Source organism: Scleropages formosus, chromosome 16, assembly GCF_900964775.1.
Source record: "Scleropages formosus chromosome 16, fSclFor1.1, whole genome shotgun sequence".
Lineage (NCBI taxonomy): Eukaryota > Metazoa > Chordata > Actinopteri > Osteoglossiformes > Osteoglossidae > Scleropages > Scleropages formosus.
The window spans coordinates 15462996-15484325 of NC_041821.1; the positions used below are offsets into that span (position 1 = coordinate 15462996).

General features: G+C 40.2%; 2 protein-coding genes across 3 annotated transcripts; one reads left to right on the forward strand and one right to left on the reverse strand.

Moving 5' to 3' along the window:
- Positions 1-10413, forward strand: LOC108933767 (uncharacterized protein C6orf132 homolog). The gene is made up of 5 exons (XM_018751061.2): positions 1-163; positions 3308-3396; positions 5626-5716; positions 7153-9466; positions 9800-10413. Exons 1-5 carry the CDS (start codon positions 85-87, stop codon positions 9897-9899), a joined length of 2673 nt encoding a protein of 890 aa, XP_018606577.1. The 5' UTR covers positions 1-84; the 3' UTR covers positions 9900-10413.
- A 478-nt stretch (positions 10414-10891) lies between these two features.
- wdr77 (WD repeat domain 77) lies at positions 10892-19691 on the reverse strand. 2 transcript variants are annotated; one of them, XM_018751063.2, is made up of 11 exons: positions 19615-19691; positions 19351-19500; positions 18318-18503; positions 17949-18090; positions 15868-15917; positions 15437-15507; positions 15290-15344; positions 14833-14904; positions 14362-14467; positions 12769-12837; positions 10892-11262 (listed from the first exon to the last, which is right to left on the reverse strand). In XM_018751063.2, the coding sequence occupies exons 2-11, from the start codon at positions 19451-19453 to the stop codon at positions 11106-11108; spliced, it is 1011 nt and encodes a 336-aa protein (XP_018606579.1). In that variant the 5' UTR covers positions 19454-19500; positions 19615-19691; the 3' UTR covers positions 10892-11105. The 2 variants fall into 2 exon arrangements, with proteins under 2 accessions (XP_018606579.1, XP_018606578.1); XM_018751062.2 differs by having other exon boundaries at positions 19351-19689.
- Positions 19692-21330: the final 1639 nt, after the last annotated feature.

Consider the following 21330-nt stretch of genomic DNA (forward strand, 5'->3'; position numbering starts at 1 on the left):
TTTCTCTTTTTTTTTTTCTCTCTCTAAAGCTCCTCTAGAATGGAATGATACTGAAGACCTCTGTGGAATACTTTAGTAGATAAAATGAAGAAAGGAGCTTTGAATTTTCTGAGTCGGAAGAACCAGTCTCTTTTCGACCCGAAACTTGAAATTAAGGAGCTGGGTGAGTATCGATCACTGTCATTGACATTTTCAATGGTCGATCACTAAATTAACGGTCAAACATTTTTTTTTTTTTTTCTGTCTGATCGCAAAAATATCGCCGGTTGGCACCTGGGATGAAGGATTTACAAGTGCGTGAGCTGCGTAGATTCTGCGAACCCATGATGGACTCGGTCAGTCCACGAGTAAAAGGAAACGCGCAAATTCGCGATAATCTGGTCTCCAGATGCATTTGTGCAGGAGTCTTCAAAAGAGCGCGGTCAACGAGTAGTTACCCACACACACACACACACACACACACACACACACACACACACACACATTTTCAGAACCGCTTGTCCCATACGGGGTCACGGGGGAACCGGAGCCTACCCGGCAACACAGGGCGTAAGGCCGGAGGGGGAGGGGACACACCCAGGACAGGACGCCAGTCCGTCGCAAGGCACCCCAAGCGGGACTCGAACCCCAGACCCACCGGAGAGCAGGACTGTGGTCCAACCCACTGCGCCACCGCACCCCCCGAGTAGTTACCCATTTCTTTCAAATGTGATTTAAAATATGTTTTTTTTTTTTTTTTTTTTTTTTTTTTTTTTGGTTACAACAAAAAGGACAGGAAGCAACTTATTTTAAAAAAAAAAAAAAACTGACCAGCCAGGTTTCAGCTGCAAATTCTGTGGTGGAGTCAACTGACTTGCATCTGGGCCGTTTTTGTGTATAAATTGCTATACCCCTTACTAAACATGATATTTTATACAGTTATTTATTATTTAGAAACAAAAAAGAAACTGAGCACTTATTTAAAATAGTTACATGGTGCTGATGTTGACTTCTTTTTCACAGGCTGAACAAAACATTAATTTTTCATAAGACATGTACATCTTATATCAGTAGTGGAATTATAATTTCAGAACGTGTTACTTACTAATTAATAGGTTTGGAATTAACGATTATTTTGTGTCCTCGTCTAAAAATGGTTTGCAGTGTGCCATGAGTTAATTCAACAAAGTAGTTATTAGGCGAGCATGTGATTAAGAAGCTGTGTACCCAAGAGTTTACATCCCTAGTACTTTACTAGTATGGTCTCGTGAGGAGGCCATGGTTCTGAAAACCTGAATCACACCAGTTCAGCTGGTTCACAGGCGTATTCTGAAGATACACCCAAATGTACTGAGCTGTATCTGACATTTTAACTGGACTACTCTTGGGTGGAGCTTGAAAGCAAGAACATACAAATTTATGGACATAAACATACTTGAAATTTTGCATTATTAAGGTCAGCAAAATATCGTGCTAATTTATTTTTGTAGTACTTTAAATATTTTTATATGGTTTCATCTTTTGGAACAACAACCAATTTAGCCATTAAAAACTGAACAGTGAAGAATTTATGCAGACTGTGGATACTGAAGAGCACTGAAGTCATATTTCCCAAATAATTGAACATTATACATCCTTTCAGGGCAAGTGAGTTTTTACTTCATAGTTCTTACAATGAGAGAGAAATTGCATGATGGTTTATGTAAATTTTTTTTTATTAGTTTTGCTTCTCAACAATAACAAAATACTTCCTTTGATAACCAAAATGTATAGATAAGTATTAAGTTTTTTATGACTCCATAGGAAATCTGCTGGAAACCATTTGACCTTTTTGAGGATAACTGCAAAGTCGTTTCAATTACCAACCAATAGGTTAACTGGGGCTGCAGGTAGTGTAATAGTTAGAGCTCTCATGTTGCCCTTGAACAACCCAGGTTTGACTTGCAGTTCCTCCTGCAGTATCCTTGGTCAACGTACTTACCCTAAACTGCTCAGGTAAAAATTACTCTACTGTTTAAGTGGGTAAATCATAATAAGCTGCTTTGGAGAAAAGTGTCACCTCCTTAAATAAAATTGCTTTGCTTTGTACTTGAGTGGTAGTTATAGGTCTATGTTGCAAATGCCCTGAGTTTTCAGCTTACAAACCCGGGTGGGACAAGAAGTCTGCCCGTAACTTCACTTTTTTGAAATCCAGCTGCTATATCACAATCAATAAAAGCTTAATTGTACAGATGTTCCTCATTTTTTTCACAAGCTAGGTTGTATAACAGATTGACAATGAATTAGAAAATTTGCTATGAAACTTTGTCCATTCCTACCCAGGAAACACAGTGCATGAGGCAGGCTACTTAATGTACCAGGCACCAGTTCAGCCGAAGATTTTTATTATTTTTTATTTTTTTATTATTATTAGCTTCAAACAACATTAAAATTAAGTCCACTGCAAAATTACTGAAAATGAAAAATACACAATGTCCACAGTGCCCTTTATATTGTCTATTGTTTGCTCTTTTATCCCATAAACATGTTTATGGGAAATACTCTTCATTTTGTTATTGATCACTAACGCTCACGGACACCAGACACAAGCTGCAAACACTGTTGAACTCAGCTGAATTAATCCACTCCCCCATTCTTAGCCAATTACAGTAATGGGGGGAAAAAAAAATAATTTCACAGAGAAGCAAGAGACCAAACTCCTGTCGACATCCATTTTTCAATATTAAAGTGGGTGCTAAAAATCCTAACAAGCCTACACACTTCCGCTATTTCCAGCAACCGTCAGCCCATCTTAAACCCTGGCAGTGGCGTCACAAAAAAGGGAGGGCTCTATAACCTCATTCAGCAGCAGCTGCAAGGCTTTCAGAGGACTCCAAGCCCATCAAGTATTCGTCTAAAGACACAACCACCGTCTAACGCTTCCAACTGCTGGACTGACAGCTGGATGCAAAAACACAAAACCACTTGCTCTCCAGCAAAAAAAGAGTGAAGAAAATACAATACAAATAAACTGAGAAATATTCAAATCTGCAAAAATGTGTAACTTGCATCTTTTAACAGATACTTTCACATCACATACAGTTCATGTAGTGGTTGCCCTGTACTAATTATGTATCTTTGATACTTTGATTTCCACAGGAGAGCCTCAGTTGTAATTTCTTAGTGTTGGGCATGTGGGTCAGGTCTTAGTACTTCATCTCTTTTTATATTCACAATCCCTATGTTAATTTAATCCATGCTGACATCTTTTTGGCATGTGTCTTATATCGTATGTTATGACTAAAAACAAAATGGTGGTTATTAACTGGGATATCTTTCTTCCGTTTAGAAAATGCAGACTTTGTGTGGGATTCCTTAGCCATTCCTGAATCAGGAACCGCAAACGTGCGCTTCAGACCAACAGTCAAACATAATTCGGTAAGTCTGTGCTCACACCCTAGTTTTTAGGTTACCCTCAAAACTTGTCAGAGGGTAGTATGATAAAAACACATAGCAGAAATAATAATCACTAAAGTACTTAATGTGCACCCCTTCCCAAATTTTATTTGATGCCCTGAGAGAATGGGAATGTTTGCAGCAGGTGGCGCAGTGGTTAGAGCTACCACTTTTGGACTCAGAGGTTGCATGTTCAGATTCTTGCCCTTGAGCAAGGTACCAACCCTGAATTGCTCCTGTAAAAATTAGCCAGCGTGATGAATGAGTAAGTAACTCTAAAGAGCCTGAAATTGTATGTCATCTTGGGGAAAAGCATCAGCGGCAGGACCGCTTGATTCAGCTGGCTTCCACTGTGTCTACAGCAGCTGTCTGTTGTTCCTGAGTGTTGATGACCAGTAACAATGTGTCAAACACTGGATAAAGTCATCAACAATGGGGATTGAACAGGAACTTACACTTTTTTTAATTTCAGTGGTTTCTAAATCTTATAATTTTAAGATAGCTGAAAGCTAATGGTAAAATACAATTGTAAAATCTATTCATTTATTGTTGCTATATTTGAAATTTTACAGAACCTTAGGTGTTTATTAATTGTGATTTAGGGAGTAAGAGTGACTTTGGAGTTACAAACAAAATGAGTTAACAGCAGACCTCTGGTTCCAGTTGCATGTGTAGGTTGAGGAGCCAGTGCATTTCTGTCATTTATCAATCTATATAGTAAACTTAAAAAAAAAAAAAATTCCTACACTGGGTTAATAACATAAAAAAAGAGAATCCCTACCCCTTCTGAACTTCTAACCCTTACTTCCAACAACACAATGCTGCTGTGAACCCAAAACATCAAGTCGGGTTTTGTTATGATCATTCAACACATACCTATACAAATATTATTATAATATTTTTTAAAAAATTTAAGTTGTAGGTTCCTGTTATTATAATAAAGGAACAACTATTTCCCCTTTAAGCTTTCAATGTATTTGCTAAAGTAACATTTGGTTCCTTCATTTGACGCAAGTTCCACATGACCTTTCAAAATGCGCCTATTGTAGTCTTTCGAGTACAACATTGGAACCTATCGGTCACTTTCATACATGAATGTTTATACTGTTGCTGAGCTTTGTGGGTTAGGTGACTGGCACTGAAAGCACTTCCTCATTGCTGTGATCAGTCATGTGGTGGTTCACACACCCAGTGATAATTGTCTGTGGCTGTGCGAAGACTTTGTCTGACCTTAACCAAGGTGGTAGAGCGGCCTCCTAGGCTAGAGGAGAAGTGCTTGTGCAAGGTGCCTGTTGACCTAATCGTCACAAATGTGATGTCAACAATACGACTGCTCTTTGTCCAGCTTCTCAGAATCAGGATGGGAGATTTCTCCCTGAGGTAGCCCTGAAATTCACACTGGAGCTGCTGGTTGGTGTATGCAGTAGAAACACAGCTCGTCTGCAGCAATGCCTCCTGTTTTCCAAACATGTCCTTGTGCTCTAGCAACAGATCATGTTGTGTATACACGGTCTGTGTGTCTTTCTAGTGTGCGGTTTGTAGGTCGCAGAGGAATATACATCTGACTGGACGCTCGCAAAACTCAAGTGGCTTTGAATGCAAAAGGAGTGCACTGATTTATACGAAAGATTTGTTTAAATCAAACACCCATCGCATGTATGAAGTATTGTTTTATAGTGGCCAGGGGCTGGTCAGGGCTAATCGGGTGACCGATAATAGAAACGGATTCAAAGGAAAAAACCCTGCAGGTGGAGGTCAAAGCCCAGTGTGTCACTGTTTCTTGGTATTTTGAGATTACTGTGTTTGAATACCTTTTAGCCTGACACTGAGCACATGGTCTTGGCAAAGAGTCAAGGTGCCCTCTGCTCCCTGGGAGGGAGAGGAAGCATAACCAGTTTACCCAAATATCTTCTAGCAGAAAAATGCATATGCAAAAATGCTTCCTAGTAATCCCTCAACACATGTATCTATTGAATTACACTGTAATACTCAAAAAACACAGCACACATATCCAAGGGTGACACTAACATAAGTGTGTCAGCTTGAACAGAAGAAACACTTGATTACTCTGTGTTCGGTGCCACCACCTCTACCCTACGACAGCTTTGGTCCTGCTATACCTGTTTCCTCACCTTCTCTCTGCTTAGTGCCAATATGCCACCTCTGAGGGTGGAACACCCAACTCACTGATGTCCTTTTTTTGTCCATTAGTCTTCCTCTGATGTACTTCAAGGATTTGCAGTCCCAACGCCGAAAGCCCCCCTTCTACCTTCTATCAATGGACTGCATACACCTGAGAGAGGTAATGCCCTGCCCCCTTGACAGCACGGTGCTTTTGGTACACGTTTACTGCATCTGCACTACAGGTGTCCTAAGCGGTAGGGCTGTCCAACATGCCAAAATATTGTCAGGATTAAAAATATTTCCAGTAATTATTATAAGACTTGGATCAAATAATTGTTTTACATACCAGAAATATTTTCATTTTGGTTCCACAGAATACAGAAATAAAAACTCAATTTCAAAGTAACTTGAATAGGAATTAATTTACAAGGCTTGTAATTTTAAAAGTTGCAGCAACAAAAGTTTAACAAAATTCTATTTTACATCTCTATAATTAGTCATTTTAACATAAGTTTTTAACAAATGGGAAACCCCCTCAGTCCTCCAAGCAGGTATAAGATTATAGATATTCTGTGTTTGGAAAAAACATCATGTTTAATTGATAAGTAAACCCTAATACATACCAGAATACATTTAGTCACTTGGGTGACCATTTTCTACTAAGCAACTTACAATGTTAAGTTAGTTACAACGGATTTATCCACTTACACAGTTGGCTAATTTTTCAAATCTGCAGCCTCCCATTCCAAAGACCACAGCTCTAATCACTACACCATCTGCTGGCCAGTAATTCAGTATAATATATTTTAAATTATTAAGAGTCAGTCTTCTAGCTAATGGTCTCCTACACATGTACAGAAAATAGAAAGGAGTCAGTCGGTCAGTTCTTGCAGCAGCTGACTAAAGGTATAGGGATTTTTTTTCTTACACAGTTCATAGACTTTTGCCAAACCAGTTAATAGTTTTAAATACACTAGCAGTGCTATGAAGGTGGACATCACAAATGGAGTTATTGAAAAACAATTTTGTGAGGATTTTTCTTAACACTTCCAACCTGATCAAATGGAGATGCTATTCCACAGTGAACCTCAGAGGCAAGTACCCAGAACACCCAAATACTTTTTGTGATAACAGTAATTGTGTGTTTGGTTTTTTTTTTTTTCTTCATATAACCCCAAGCAACAAATTTATTGGTTTTCTTGTCAAGTAAAATTCAAACCATCAAAAGATGTACCAGGCAGACCTACATAATGTGAAAATGATATATAAGCATTTTTATGATGAACATTGTAGAAGTAATACAGGAACAGATACCATTTTATCACCTATATGTAATTGTAAATATTTTGTAAGTTTTACTAAAGCAGTCTGTGCTATTGGTTAAGACCTTTTCTTAAAGATTTATCAATAATTAAAATAATGTTTAACATATGATGAACAACCTCTTATTTATAATATTCTTTAAAATATCTAAATGGATTGTACAGCACATAGAAGAAACCTCCTTGCAGCATTCATAACATCAGTAAATTCATTAGCTGCAATAGATCTAAAGAACAGTAGAGTTTTTCACTAGCAATGGAGTTTTGACATGGTCCTCTATTTTTCCTTTAGTTAATGGAGACCAGAATTCCAGAAGTGGCCCTTTGGCTATTCGTCATTCAGTTGAAGGAGAGATCTTCATCCCACCACCACCTTCCATGGCACCACCACCACCTCCACAGTTCATTCCTCCTCCACCAGAGTTTGGCAGCAGGCTGAACTCTTCTTATGAATCTCCACCTGCATCCTCTTTACAGCCTCCACCCATGTCCCCTCCAAAGCCTCCATCACAGCTTCCTGCAGCAGAAACTGACCTGGCTTCTCTCAAGCCACCATCAATGGCACCTCCAAAGCCTCCTATAAAACCATTTAGCACCAAACCCTCAGATGTTGTTGGATTATTTCCATCCAATGACGAGATCATTCCTGAAAAACCTACATTTCTTCCCCCACAACCTCCCACACTGTCTGTGGAACAACCTCAGATTGCTCATCTCAAGAGTCATAAAGTTCCACCTCCAAAGCCTGTGAGGCTCTCTTCCATACCCAGCCAAAATGATCTGCCTTCATTCATAGCCCCAGCTCTATCCACTAATGAACCCACACCCTCCAGCTTCAACCCACAGAATTCTGCTAAGCTCTACAATGTACCCAATACACCCATCCTGAGTGGACAAAAAAACCATGAAATAAAATCCAAATCCATTATAATTTTACAAGACCCCCCTACTGATAATCACACAAAAGGAAAAGTTCCTTCTGCTCTGACTGATGTCTCCACAAAGTCCGCCATACCCCCTGTGAAGCCTGCTCGAAGAAACAGCTCTGGAATGCAACTAGAGAAGGATGTAGAACATTTGAAATACAACCTTCAGTCCACCCTTCCTAGCCAAACCAGGCTCAGGGGAATTAATGTTTCTGAGTCATTAATGAAAAATGAAGATCCCCCAGAAGCCCTCTCTAAGCTCCAGGATGTCCCTACAGTCCCTCAAAGCTTAGAATCAAGTATTATGAAGTATTCAGCAGGGTCACCAGCCAGAACTCACAAGTCCTACAGCGCTTACAGCCACATACCTTATGGCCACAGATCCACTGGCAGTTCCCCATCCCCAATGGCTCTCCTGCAGGCTGCCAAAGAGAGAGAGAAACAGAAACGCACAATGTCTGAGGAAAACTACACTAAAACAAACAGCTCCAGTGAACTCCCCACCATGAGAATCTACTCAGCTGAATCCAGACCAAACAGTATCATGGTAGTTCCTAGGAGCACTTTGTCCTCTTCTCAAACAGGACAAGAGCAAATGGACCAAGGCCAGCTAAGTATCCCCCAAGACGTACATTCAATGCAGATGCTCTCTATTAGGCCTTACCAGATCCCTCAGAGCTCTGAATCAATACAGGAGAAAGTTGCTTTCTCTGACTTGAAGCCAAGTAATCTCCACTCCTCTGTATTTTCAGTCTCTAGCAAAGAGACTAAGCATCAGCCTGATGTGCACACCACTCCCACTGTGCCTTGGTCTAACTCATTCATGGATGAAGAGAATGGTGAGGATATGGGTGTGCCCCTCATCCCTCCTCCTCCAGAATTTGCTAACTCTGACATAGAGGATGACCGTAGTTTGGTCCATGTGGAACAACCCCCCAACCTGCCTCCTCCTGATCCCCCATCACAGAAAAGCCAGTCTCCTGCATCATTCACAATCGCAAAGTTCCAAAGCAACATTCCTGCACGTCCTTCTGATATCCCATTACAGAAAAGCAGCCACCCCTCTTCATCTTCTGTAGTACCCACTCTCCAGAGAACTAGTCCTCTCCCTACCCCTGATCCCCCATCAGAGATTACACAGCCCTCTGCATCATCCACAGTTCCTGCCCTCCAGATCAACAGTCCTGCACCTTCTGACCATTCATCACAGAAAATAACCCAGCACCCTGTACCTGCAGCCCTCAATTTCCAGAGCAGCCATCCTGCACCTCCTCCTGACTGTCCACCACAGCCACCTATATTACCACCGGTGCCAATCATCCACAACAAGGGTCCCCCACCTCCCCCAAAACCCAAACCTTATGTTACTCCTTTGAAACCCAATATGAAAACCAATCCCTTACCTCATGCCCTCCCTAAGGGAATCAATCCCATGTCTCCAAGTCAGGCTACTCTGTTGAGTATTTTGCAGAAGAAGATGCTGGAAATGGACCAGAAGCATCTGCTGCCACAAGTGGACTCAACAAGTGATGACTGGGGTACACCATTCTCAGATGAAGAGAGTGGTGATGTCTTTCCAAAGAAGAAGCAACTGTCTCAGAGCCAGAGCCTAGATCTGGGCAAGCTGGAGAGCAAAGAGGCCAAAAGGGTTCAAGCCTCATCTGTAAAACCTATTGCCAGGTACTGAATTTTTCTGCCATTCTAAGTAGCCTCTGATTGTTTTATTTTCTTCTTAGCATAGTAGTACTCTGTGAATCTCAAACATACATCTTGAGTAGACAGAAATCCATACTAAATGTGTTATTTTTGTAAAAAAAAAAAGAAACTTGTCTAACAAAGACTGTTGAGGATTTTGGGACCTGGCAAAAAGTTTATTTAAAAAAAAAAAAAAAAAGTTTGAATGCTTTCTTTGGCTATGAAAGGGAGCTCATAATGTTAATTTCACTAATGGTTTCTTGCAAAGTAATTTACCTGTTGCTTGTAAATAAGCTTTTCCTTTGTGTTTTCTTGTAGCAAGGGACCTCAGTCAAAGCCACCATGTGGCATGACTTTTACCGTCCGACCTGGAAGTAAACAACCCATCACCCTCATCAGTAAAGAGGATTCGTCCTGAAGAACCATAGGATATTCTACACTCTTGCAAGTGTATTTACAGCAACCTTGTTCAGTGCTGTGTCATGGGTGAGAACAGCACTCCATAACAAACAAATAAATATGTAACCAACTTGCAATAGCTGCCAAAACACAACAATATTTTTGTGACAAAAACTGGACTCAAATGAGGAAATGTAGACATTCTGTAAGTCTTAATAGCTGTATTACTATGCAACTTGTACAAAAAAATATTTATTGCAACTAAATCCACATATCCCATAAATCTGTCAATTAACATAGTATCATTTCACTACCTTAAATGGGTGAATATATCTATAAATGTAGAACAAAGAACAGCAGTTCATGTACAGTTTGAGTAATGTTTATCTGAAATGTTAAAGGAAATGTTTTTGTGAAGAGTGCAATAGCAGTAAATCTGTAAAACATGGGATGTTCAGGGGATTTCTATATCTTAAGAACTTCAATCATGTAATTAAAATTACTTCCAGTCAACTTGAGGGAAGGTCTTATTAATATTAAGTGCAATATTTCATTTGTTAGGTTAAGCCCTTTATGCAAGGTCTGCCCAGCAAGTTCCTTGACACTCAGGGCAAAGTAGAAAAGGCCAGTATGGACACTGAACAGATATGAGGGATACATACTACAAATCACTGAAACTTTACCCCGCCAACATTTGTCTCAGCTCTCTGAAAATCTGGTTTCTTAAGCTTCTTAACTAAGAAGCTGGAGTGTTAAAAATTAAGTGACTGGGGGATGGGCAAAAATCCAGATTAGTTTACAACTAACCTCTGCAATTGTAAAAACATGATACAGAGCATGAACATATTACATATTTTCATAAGAGAAAGACTTGTATCTGTATTAATATTCATTCTTTATTAAAGTGGGGCCAAACCTGCATGTATGCAGATACATTATCAACCCCAGAAGTTCTAGTTTCTATTAAAAACTATGCACATTTTCCAAAGAAAATGCAACGAAACAAACATGGGTCTGCTCAGACAAAATGGTGATTTAGGTACATTAAATGACTAAAACAGGTTCAGGGATACAAACTTTATTTACAGTTAGGGAAAATGGTCATCATCCATAGGAAAATGAAATGTATAAATTCCATGACTGCTCCCACATACTGAAGTGTTTGATCCTGGGCCTGAAGAGCCACATGATCTGGACTTTCGTCCCTTCCCCAACATGGGCAGTCCTAGGATGATGAGCTGCAGGCAGCAGGAGCAGGAAAGGCTGGGTCCACTGTGTGGTGGAGGACCTGATGGTCCCATCCTACTGTGGTCAAGGTGGTGGTGCCACTGGGGGTCCAGCAAAGGCCACTCACAAAGTCTTGGTGCCGTCGGTCCCGGTAACTGAAGAAAGCCCAGAAAAGCCAAAATTACAAGCTCTACAAGGTCACTGTTCTAAGTTTCCAACAACAACTCTAATGCCATCTGTACAGATATACACACAACTTTATTACACAGATTAAGGTCCAAGCAGCAGCTCAGCTGGATATTACTATTTTTTTTTTTTAGTTACCTCTCTTTTGTTCAAGGTGACTTAAAGTTTTCCTTTTACATTTGCCTTTTTAAGACTTACTGGGGTGTGCTTGTTGCTCTTATGATTGGAGTATTCAAAACAAACTTTAAAAGATTTTAACTACATTTTCTAATATTTCTCAGCAACAGAGCAAAAGGGACCTGTGGTTCTCTCCCTTGTTGTGAACTGGTAGTAAAACACACCAAAATAATACAGAAGTGTAGCATCACCTTCATTTAGCTCCCTTCCACAAAATTCATAACTTGTGCCTGGTGTTTGTGAAAATACAAGATGACAAACAATGCACATTTGAGAGGTAAAGTATTCTTATATTAGTCTAAATTAGTTTTAATTACACTAGTTTGAACTTAAAATGTTCACATAAGTCATTTTTTCTATATTATACCTCTATCTGGGACTTTTAGAAAACATAACCCATAAACAAATGAACGCCTGTATTATTCATCTTCTGGTTGAGTAGATCATTAGATCATTTGAAAGTGACCAAAAGCTGACAACACATACTTATAAATGAATCAGTAAACTCAGGACTGATAAGGAGATCGTGAAAATGACAATTTCAAATGACTTGGGGGGGGTAAGAAACCATTTTAATGCTTTTTGCAGTTTGTTAAAAACTTAAGCTATTCCCTTGCCTCCCCTCAGAAATTCATCAACAAAATCCATCTTTAATGCAAACCCCACTGCTTCCATTATCAGCATATTTTCAAGATTAGTAAAAATAAATTACTGCATTTCAGCAATGCAGCATTTAACAATAGTTTTCCTCTTTATGATAACCAGGAACAGTACATCACTGCAATGACGACTGACACAAAGCACCATTACGAAAAGCATCCAGATATAGTATTTATAAACATAATGCACATTTATCAAAACTGCCTATTGTCTTTGGTTTATTTCCAGTTGTACATTTTAGTACAGAAAACCAACTGCTACATCTATGGAAGACTTTCATATTTGCATTCTAGTCATGTTTTGGTTTACTTCTTGAAGTAAATTTCAAGCTGTTTAAGATCCTGTGTCACCCTACCTATTGCAGGTATGACAGAAGAATGAAGCAAAAAAACAGATGACTTTTTAGAAATAGGTATTTAAAAAATTTCAGTACAATAAAAACTTCCCCTTTAGGAAATAACAAATTAGCATTACATTCAAGTCTAATAAAGGATAACTTCAAATGCATCTGACTGCTTCAGTAAAAATTGGCTGCATCTGTACATAAATGTTTTAAAAAGCTTTTAAGTATGGTATAAAAAAAAAATTGCATGTGGTCACAAAGACGAAGCAGCTACGCATGGCTGTACAGTACTTACATCTCTGAGAGCTGAGTGTCCAGCACCACCACGGAGCAATCGTCACTGACAGAGGCTAGAAGGGGGGCACTGGGGCAAAAACAGTAAAATGGGTTTTTACTGCATTGTAATGAGCTCATAAGCAGCTCTACTTCCCAAATTACAACCATCATAAAGCAAATCTGGACAAGCAATTGGCCTGTTTGGAAGCATGGACTTCAATCTGTCTCTCATAGAGAAACAGGCATTTATACTGTAATCCAGTTGCACATGTAAAAGATCATAGTGAATTTGTAACACTGGTTTGGACTTTGGATTTTGAACCAGCCAAGTGTGAATACACTACAGAGATGATACAAATGTTCTGTGTTGTTTACAGGGCCTCTCTGGGTAACTTTAAAGTCACTAACTCCCAATAAATAACAGCATTCCCAATGCAGGGTCACAGTGGTCTGGAACCAATCCCAGAATCATATGGTGCCAAGCTTGGCATGGTAGACCCCAGATGAGACACCAAAGCATTAAAGATTAGCCCCACACACACACACACACACACACACACACACACACACACACACACACACACACACACACACACACACTACGGGTCATTTAAAGTCACAGGTCACCTGAAATGTTCGACTGCACAGCCTCTACTAATGAGGTTATTTCAATCAGTGAAATCCCTCCATTGGTGAATTCCTGTTGTGAGGGTTCATGTAATTGTTATTACAGAAAATTGTTTCATAGATGGAAAATATTAAAATTAATAAACCAAAATAAAAGGTATTTTATGCATGACATTTATATCTGTGTCAATGTTTTCTTGTAGCTTGTTTTTCTATGTGTTTCCATTCATTTATTCATTATCAATAACCACTTTTGGAGTCTATGACAAAGGTACTGGGTTTGAGACAAAGTACACTGCAATAAGATATTTTGATAATTTGGCTTATAGATGTCTATAACACCAAGTTGCTCAGGAGAAAAACAAACAAACAATCTAAATTAAATAATTTTGTATACATGGCTAAATGAATTTTTTTTTTTTTTTTAATTTTCTTAAAATGTTCCCATCTGTTGCTGCTGTGGTAAATGACTGCTCTAAACTGATAACCAGCTAACCAGGGCAAACACCTAAGTGTTGTGGACTGCAGGTCAGTGGTTCTACTGTATGATGAGTCTTTCTCTGGCTTGGCAAAGCAATTTTACAAAAGGAAAATGACCATATAATGAACCAAAATGATAGTACACCAAATTCATAAGCCCATATTTTAGAAAAGCGTTATATATTCCCACAAGCCATTATAGCAATTTTTCACTGTTTGGGATTTCTTCATGTGAAGGACATGTGTTTATGTTCTGATTTGCAAAACCACATTCAAGAAACAAAGTGGAAGAGTTCTGAATGAATGACAACATTTTAAACATTATTTCTTGCAGAAAAAAAAAACATAAAATTGCTGCCAATCTGCATTCAACTTATCCTGTAACACAAATCTAGTTAAAAGTACACTGGCCATATTATACACATTTGTTAAGATGCAGAAGGGATCTAGAATTTTGGCACCATTCCATTACATTGGTAAAGACAACCACATAAAGACTCCTTACCTGTGTGAAGAGAAAGCTATGCCGGAGACATGGCGGCTATGGGTGCTGAATATTTGTATTCGCTCTCCTTGGATCTCCCTTAGAGTCACTCGTCCCAGAACATCACCTGAGCAAGATGACACCTCCTTTATCACAGCAAGTCAGATGTGAGACATAGATTTGCATCTGGAATCCCTCTTCATCAAAAGGCCAAAGTTCTTTGCAAATTTAATCTTTTAGTATTCAAATCTGTATTTTCTAATATTCTATCAGTCGAAATTGGCACAGATTAGGTGCATAAAAAATAAAAATGTATCAAACTCCAATTTCTCAGAAAACTAATAATTGTGTTGAAACAAAGAATTAACACTTGAGACATAATTTCTCAATATGGGCTTCCAGTCACCTGTTAACCCTGTTGTAGAACTCATAATGTCAGATGCTAGGTGTATGGAACATGAAAGAGTATCAGTGTTTTTCTATTTTCATTACCGTAGGCAAACATGTTGACATGTTGTGGATGCCATGCCAGTGATGTAGGAGAGCAGCTGGGGGAGACAACATCTGAAAACAAACCATAAAGCATTTTGAACAAGGTCTGTTGAAAATGTAACTCGTCTAGCAAAAATTAATGTAGGGAATGACTTCATAATGTAAGCATACAGGTAAATGAAAGAGATGCACTGAATATGTGGATACTAGTGCCCGACTGCGAGAGCCAACAGGAAAATTTGTTTAGACAACAGTTTTGAAAATGTCAAGTTCTAATATTACGGCACTTACACAAGTATACATCCTGTAACTGAGATGGTACACAAATACTGTAATCCCAAACCTTATCACTATATCTACATTAGCAGAAACACACAGCAACGTTATGCAGATTTGCAAAACCACATAAAAAGTGCTGCCTTCCTGAAGACCTGGTGTCCTGAATATCGTCACTCACCTATACGGGTGGCTGGCTGTGGTTTCCTCTTATCCCAAAGCAGGATCCGACCATCCTGCAACAAAAATGTGGGAGTACCACAATCATTGACACAGCAAAACTGGAACCATGAAGGGTGACTGAAAGAAGACACTGAGGTATTCTCACCTGTCCAGCTGACAGGAAAAGTGCTTCCTCAGTTGGGCAGCAGGACACACATGTGACTGAATCTGAGTGAGCTGCAGAAGGGGCAGAGTCCAATGAGAACACAGGTGGCAACACAGGTATGAACACTCAGGACAAAATATAGAAGGACTCATGAGGCAGGTGTGGATGTGGGTGTCTGCACCCACTAGCTTACTCCAGGAGGAATGCAACAGCACACAGAAACCCACATCCAGCAGAGTCCAGCACTCTTTCAACATTTAGGTGTGGAAAGGAATATCCAGACTCTCAGTAAAGTTTCCATAATAATCAAACTCAGTGTATACTTTATAGAAACAATAAACCTTGTGTCAAGGACAAGCGCATGAAAGATATATCAGCTCAGCCTGACCTATTGACCCGGATACAGTCTATCAGAAAAATGCCTTTCTTACCATTGTAAGAGTTAACCACTGTCTCCTGGCTCAAGTCCCACACCTTGATACTGGAAAAAAGCAAATGGGAAAATCTTAAGGTATGACAATCAAATAATATCAACAGTGTGCCCAAACACAATGCAAACAGCTGTCCATAAATGCAACTGTCCAATTAGAAACAAACACCAACATTTACATAAAGTACAATTTCAGCCTGCACTGAGTCATTCTTGAGCATAACCACAAAAAGATCTTTTTACACTGAACAATTTCAACTCAAGGTGACAGTAAGTACTGCTCAAAGCTCAAATTAAAAATTTAGCAAAGATACCATTGCTAGGATGCAAATAACTACATAAATCACAGAACAATGGTTAACTGCTTAATTGCCAACTGTCATTAATACACAAGATGATCAAAAGTGCAAAGGAAAATGAGCAACTAGTACAAACCCAAAGAGCCTGAAATAATAAGATTAATGAAAAGCAGTTATAGACCAGTACATTTTATAATAATATACACAATGTTAACTATAAAGTAAATCCGTAGCAACAACGCTTTGTGTGTGTGAGACTGCAAAGGAAATGTGTTAACTAACAGTCACTCTCAAGCTGTTGCCTACCACAAACCCCAGTGTGAATACAACCACGTTCATTTCCATGATGGGACAAGAATCTTGACCAAAGGTGAAACATTTCCAGCAGGGTTTAATTGCCGGAAATTAAAAACGGCAATATGAAAATGCACATGCTAGTAGTTTAAACTGCTAGTAAGAAAACAGCTGGCATGTGCGGAGTGACCTCTCACTGTGTGAGATGACATGGGTTTGGTCCCAGCTTAGTATATGTTGAGTTTGCATGTTCTCACTGTGCTTGCATAGCTTCCTTCTGGGCACTCTGGTTTCCTCTCACCATCTAAAGACATGTTTCAGGTGAACCAGTGACTCTAAATTTCCCAGTTTTTGTGTGTGGGAGAATGTGTTACATTGCTCTGCTGTATAGATGACTGTATCTAACATTTGATTTCACTTTGGATGAAAAAGATGTCCACTATATTCTATACAAAAAATAACAAGTTAAACATGCTAAATGAATAAATGTAAATGTTCCTTTACAGGTCACAGATTTCTAAATTTACAAAAAACTACCACTTTCTGTATTTAAAGAAAACTAACAGTTTAACAATACAATTTTATGCCCATTTGCACAAACCATCTGGAGTACACATGAAGGTTTCTTAAAATTTCAAAGTTGCACAAAATAAACTTCTTTAACATCCCTAAAAATACAAATTTTAACCTTAACTCATATGCACATTATTATCCTTAGAAATCTGCTAATAATTGTGCAAAATATCTTAACAGGAAACACTGAATAATTAAAAGGAAAATAGTAACTACTGTGAGTGTTTTGAGATAAGGAAAATATTCCTAGAAAGTTCTTTGAAATTTGCAATGTAATGAACACTGCAAAACTGCTGATGTGACAGCAGAAAAGTGCCCAGTATGGATACATAAGTGGATTTATGAAACAAGCAAATTGCACAACATGCACTTCTCCTTGATGTGGATACTGCATCACAATTTTAATTAAAAAAAAATTGCAATATATACTTCTGTCAGTCATCACATTAAAAAAATACAACCTGATAGTGACTGCAAGGAACCAGTTCTACAGCAGAATGACATTCTTTTAAAACTTACCATTTTGGTGTAATTTTCCATTATATATGTATTATGTATCTATTTCAATAACCCCAAGGATGTTTACAGTTTCAACCAACCAATCTCACTTTCAATCCAAATTAAAATTCTGCTTCACTGTATTTTTCTGAAAAAAATAATGGTATTTAAAGCTATAGTACCTAGGTGATTGAACATCTTCTGCATACAATGAAACTGTCAGGTCAAATCATGTTGTAAAACCATTAAGTGCTTTGTGCAATATTCCTGCTTAACTTCCTTAGGTATGGGGAAATAATCACGAAAGGGACAGTCTTATGGAAGCGTTCAAGAGGTGTTTTGCAAATCAGCACCGAAGTAATACAACTAGAGTACAACTGGAGCGCAACACTAGCATCGGCCAGTAGGCCACACCCACCAGCAATCAAAGCTGCCGCTGACAGCCAACCTGCCGCCGGCCATGGGACTGATGCTACTGACGATGTCGTCGTGCTCATGGCGGCTGAATTTGTTAACAATCAGCTCGCAATCCTCCGTCAGCTCCCAAAGTTCCACAGCACCTGCAGACATCAAGGCCAACATCTCACACCAAGACACAGGTTTGCGGTCACACTTAACCTCCTAAAATGTTTCTATGTCCTGCTCAGTTAACACCACAACAACCAATGAAGTAGTTTTAGGAATTAAAAAAGTCAAAGCCTAGATAACAATAACTATTTTACCCTGAAATTATGTTTTCCAGGTTAGAAAATGCTGGAAAAGGGAGCACAAAAAGATGCAGACTCACCTGAATCGGAAGCCACGAGAATGCCTCGTTCCATGACCCACCTGGCCTCGGTGACGCCAGCCTCTATCTGCACTCCTGCACTACAGCAACCCTCATTGGGAGACTGCCTGGGGTCCTGGTACACCCAGATGGAACCTGACCATGATCGGCCAGTCAAGCTGGAAGCCCCCAACACCAGAAGGCCATCTGGGGTCAAGGGAATATCACACTAATGTGAACAGGACAAATGCAAAGCTATTTCCATTCACAACAGGTACCTGAACTGAGAGTTTTCACCCACTCTTGCAGGAACTTTGGATGTGTAGCTCCTGTAAATATCCATGTACATTTACTCATCTGGCAGACATTTTCTTCCAAAGCGACATCAAACTCTGATCAAACACCCCACAACAAATAGGATGGCACGGTGGCACAGCTGGTAGCACTGCTGTCTCACAGCATCTAGGTGGTGCAAGAGGACATGGGTTCGAGCCCCCTCAGCCTGTGTGGAGTTTGCATGTCCTCCCTGGGTCTGTGTGGGTTTCCTCCAGCTGCTCCGGTTTCCTCCCACAGTCCAAAGACATGCTGTTTAAGTTCACCCGTAGCGTGTGAGTGACGGAGAGAGCGTGTTCCACTGATGTATGGATGAGTGACCCATTGTAAGTAGTGTATCTAGCACTGTAAGTCACCACGGTGAATAAGGTGTGTGGGCTCATAACACTAGAGTTCGTTGGAAGTTGCTTTGGAGGAAAGTGTCTGCTAAATAAGTAAATGTAAATATGAATTGCTTTAGAGATAATAAGAATACAAAATCAAGTCCAATAAGTTTCTTGACAGGATAAGAAGTTATTGACTATTACATGTGTTTCTTAGGTGACATTCGACTGGATGAAATTCAGACCAAGGCAAGGGGTTAAGTTAAGAAAGCTTAAAGAAAACTATTTAAAACCCCTGGCTTATTTTAAACACAATTATCCACAGGAACTGGATTTTTCCTTATTAATTAAAGCTTTCCCTGCACCGCATAATTAACGCCTGGACGTGACTCACGTACCTGCTCTATAGTGCACCGTGTTCAGGTGCTTCTCCATACACGCCGGGGCGCTCGGGGACACGTTCCAGGGGTTCTCCTTCGTCATGGCAGCCGCACAGCTCATCCAGCAGACACCGCGCCGACACTCCGACCGCTTACTTCAGCCGCCCGCTGACAAAGAAAGATGCAGCTCACCCGCTCCAACGGCTGAGAGAAACTCTCGACAATTCCGTACCCGCAACAAAAAGCCAACCCACTTCTATCGAAACGCTCGCTTGGACTTACACTCTTCCAAGACCGCGCACGTCGCTGGTGAATGAGCCGCGGTCTTCGAGGAGCTGGTCAGCACGTGCGATGCCTACTTCCGCTTCCGGGTCGAAGGTTCACACGGGTGCAAGCGTCCTCGTGCTGGACAAAAGAAGTTTAATTTTCAGAAAAGACTGACACCAACTGTGCGAAGCGCATTTGTTTTGCGCTATGAATATGTACTGTTTGAGTTCTTCCATTTTTATGGGAGTACAGCGAAACAGGCATATATCATTAATTTATTAATCATTTTAGGCGCATATATTATACACAAGTCTAAATTTGCTAATAAAAAACTAATATTTCTGTTTTTCTTAAAGAATTTACGCAGTATATAACACTATTGATAAGTATAATAATAAGGCCATTAAGACTGTATATTATTGTAATATTTTTTAGAATGTTGATGTCTCTGATTACCAGGGGGTGCGGTGGCGCAGTGGGTTGGACCGCAGTCCTACTCTCCGGTGGGTCTGGGGTTCGAGTCCCGCTTGGGGTGCCTTGTGACGGACTGGCGTCCCGTCCTGGGTGCGTCCCCTTCCCCCTCCGGCCTTACGCCCTGTGTTGCCGGGTAGGCTCCGGTTCCCCGTGACCCTGTAAGGGACGAGCGGTTCTGAAAATGTGTGTGTGTGTGTGTGTGTCTCTGATTATTGGAGTGTCTTCTAAGTTTTTCTGTGTATTTATTTATATTTATTTACTTATTTCTTGAAGGGGTGCGGTGGCGCAGTGGGTTGAACCACGGTCCTGCTCTCCGGTGGGTCTGGGGTTCGAGTCCCGCTTGGGGTGCCTTGCGACGGACTGGCGTCCCGTCCTGGGTGTGTCCCCTCCCCCTCCGGCCCTATGCCCTGTGCTGCCAGGTTAGGCTCTAGTTCCCCGTGACCCTGTATGGGACAAGCGGTTCTGAAAATGTGTGTGTACTTATTTCTTTTTGTTTACTTTCCCCTGGCTAGGTTTGATTGTTCTGGATTAATGTTCTTGTATTCTGAGTGTCTGAATTGTTTAAAAGGGGGGTGTGGTGGCGCAGCGGGTTGGACTGGGTCCTTCTCTCTGGTGGGTCTGGGGTTCGAGTCCTGCTTGGGGTGCCTTGCGACAGACTGGTGTCCTGTCCTGGGTGTGTCCCCTCCCCCTCTGGCCTTACGCCCTGTGTTGCCGGGTAGGCTCTGTGACCCTGTATGGGACAAGCGGTTCAGAAAGTATGTGTGTGAATTGTTTAATTTAACAAAAAAAAAAGTGTGTGAAAAGAAATCTGAAATTGTTCTGAACTTATTCTGGCAGTGCTCAATGCTGTAACACTTTGGCAAAAAGTGCACAATTTATCAATGTAAATATTCATCATCACAAACCATTGTGGGGAAAAGTACAGTTTGATTTTTGAGTGCTCCAAGGACACACATACAGTCTGAACTGCCTGTCCCATACGGGGTTGTGGGGAGCCAGAGCCTAACCTAGCAACGCAGGGCGAGAGGACACACCCAGGATGGGACACCAGTCCATCGCAAGACACCCCAAGTGGGACTCAAACCCCAAACCCACCAGAGAGCAGGACCTGGTCCAACCTACTGCGCCACTGTGTCCCCCCCACTCCAAGGACAACAAACAATTTAATTTAATCAGTCTAATTTTATTGTAAACTAAATTACATACCCAGAAATGCACATTTTCTAATAAGAAACCTGACTTTATAGCACTCTCAAA

Bases quoted from the DNA above. Each gene is read 5' to 3' on its own strand.
- LOC108933767 (XM_018751061.2), top strand. From the start codon at position 85: ATGAAGAAAGGAGCTTTGAATTTTCTGAGTCGGAAGAACCAGTCTCTT. The intron at 3,397-5,625 runs GTAAGTCTGTGC...TTTGTCCATTAG, and splicing joins CAACAGTCAAACATAATTCG to TCTTCCTCTGATGTACTTCA. The intron at 9,467-9,799 runs GTACTGAATTTT...GTTTTCTTGTAG, and splicing joins TCTGTAAAACCTATTGCCAG to CAAGGGACCTCAGTCAAAGC.
- wdr77 (XM_018751063.2), bottom strand. From the start codon at position 19,453: ATGAGCTGTGCGGCTGCCATGACGAAGGAGAACCCCTGGAACGTGTCC. The intron at 18,091-18,317 runs GTGAGTCTGCAT...TGATGTCTGCAG, and splicing joins TCTCGTGGCTTCCGATTCAG to GTGCTGTGGAACTTTGGGAG. The intron at 11,263-12,768 runs GTAAGTACTGTA...GGCTTTCTTCAG, and splicing joins GACACTCAGCTCTCAGAGAT to TTACCGGGACCGACGGCACC.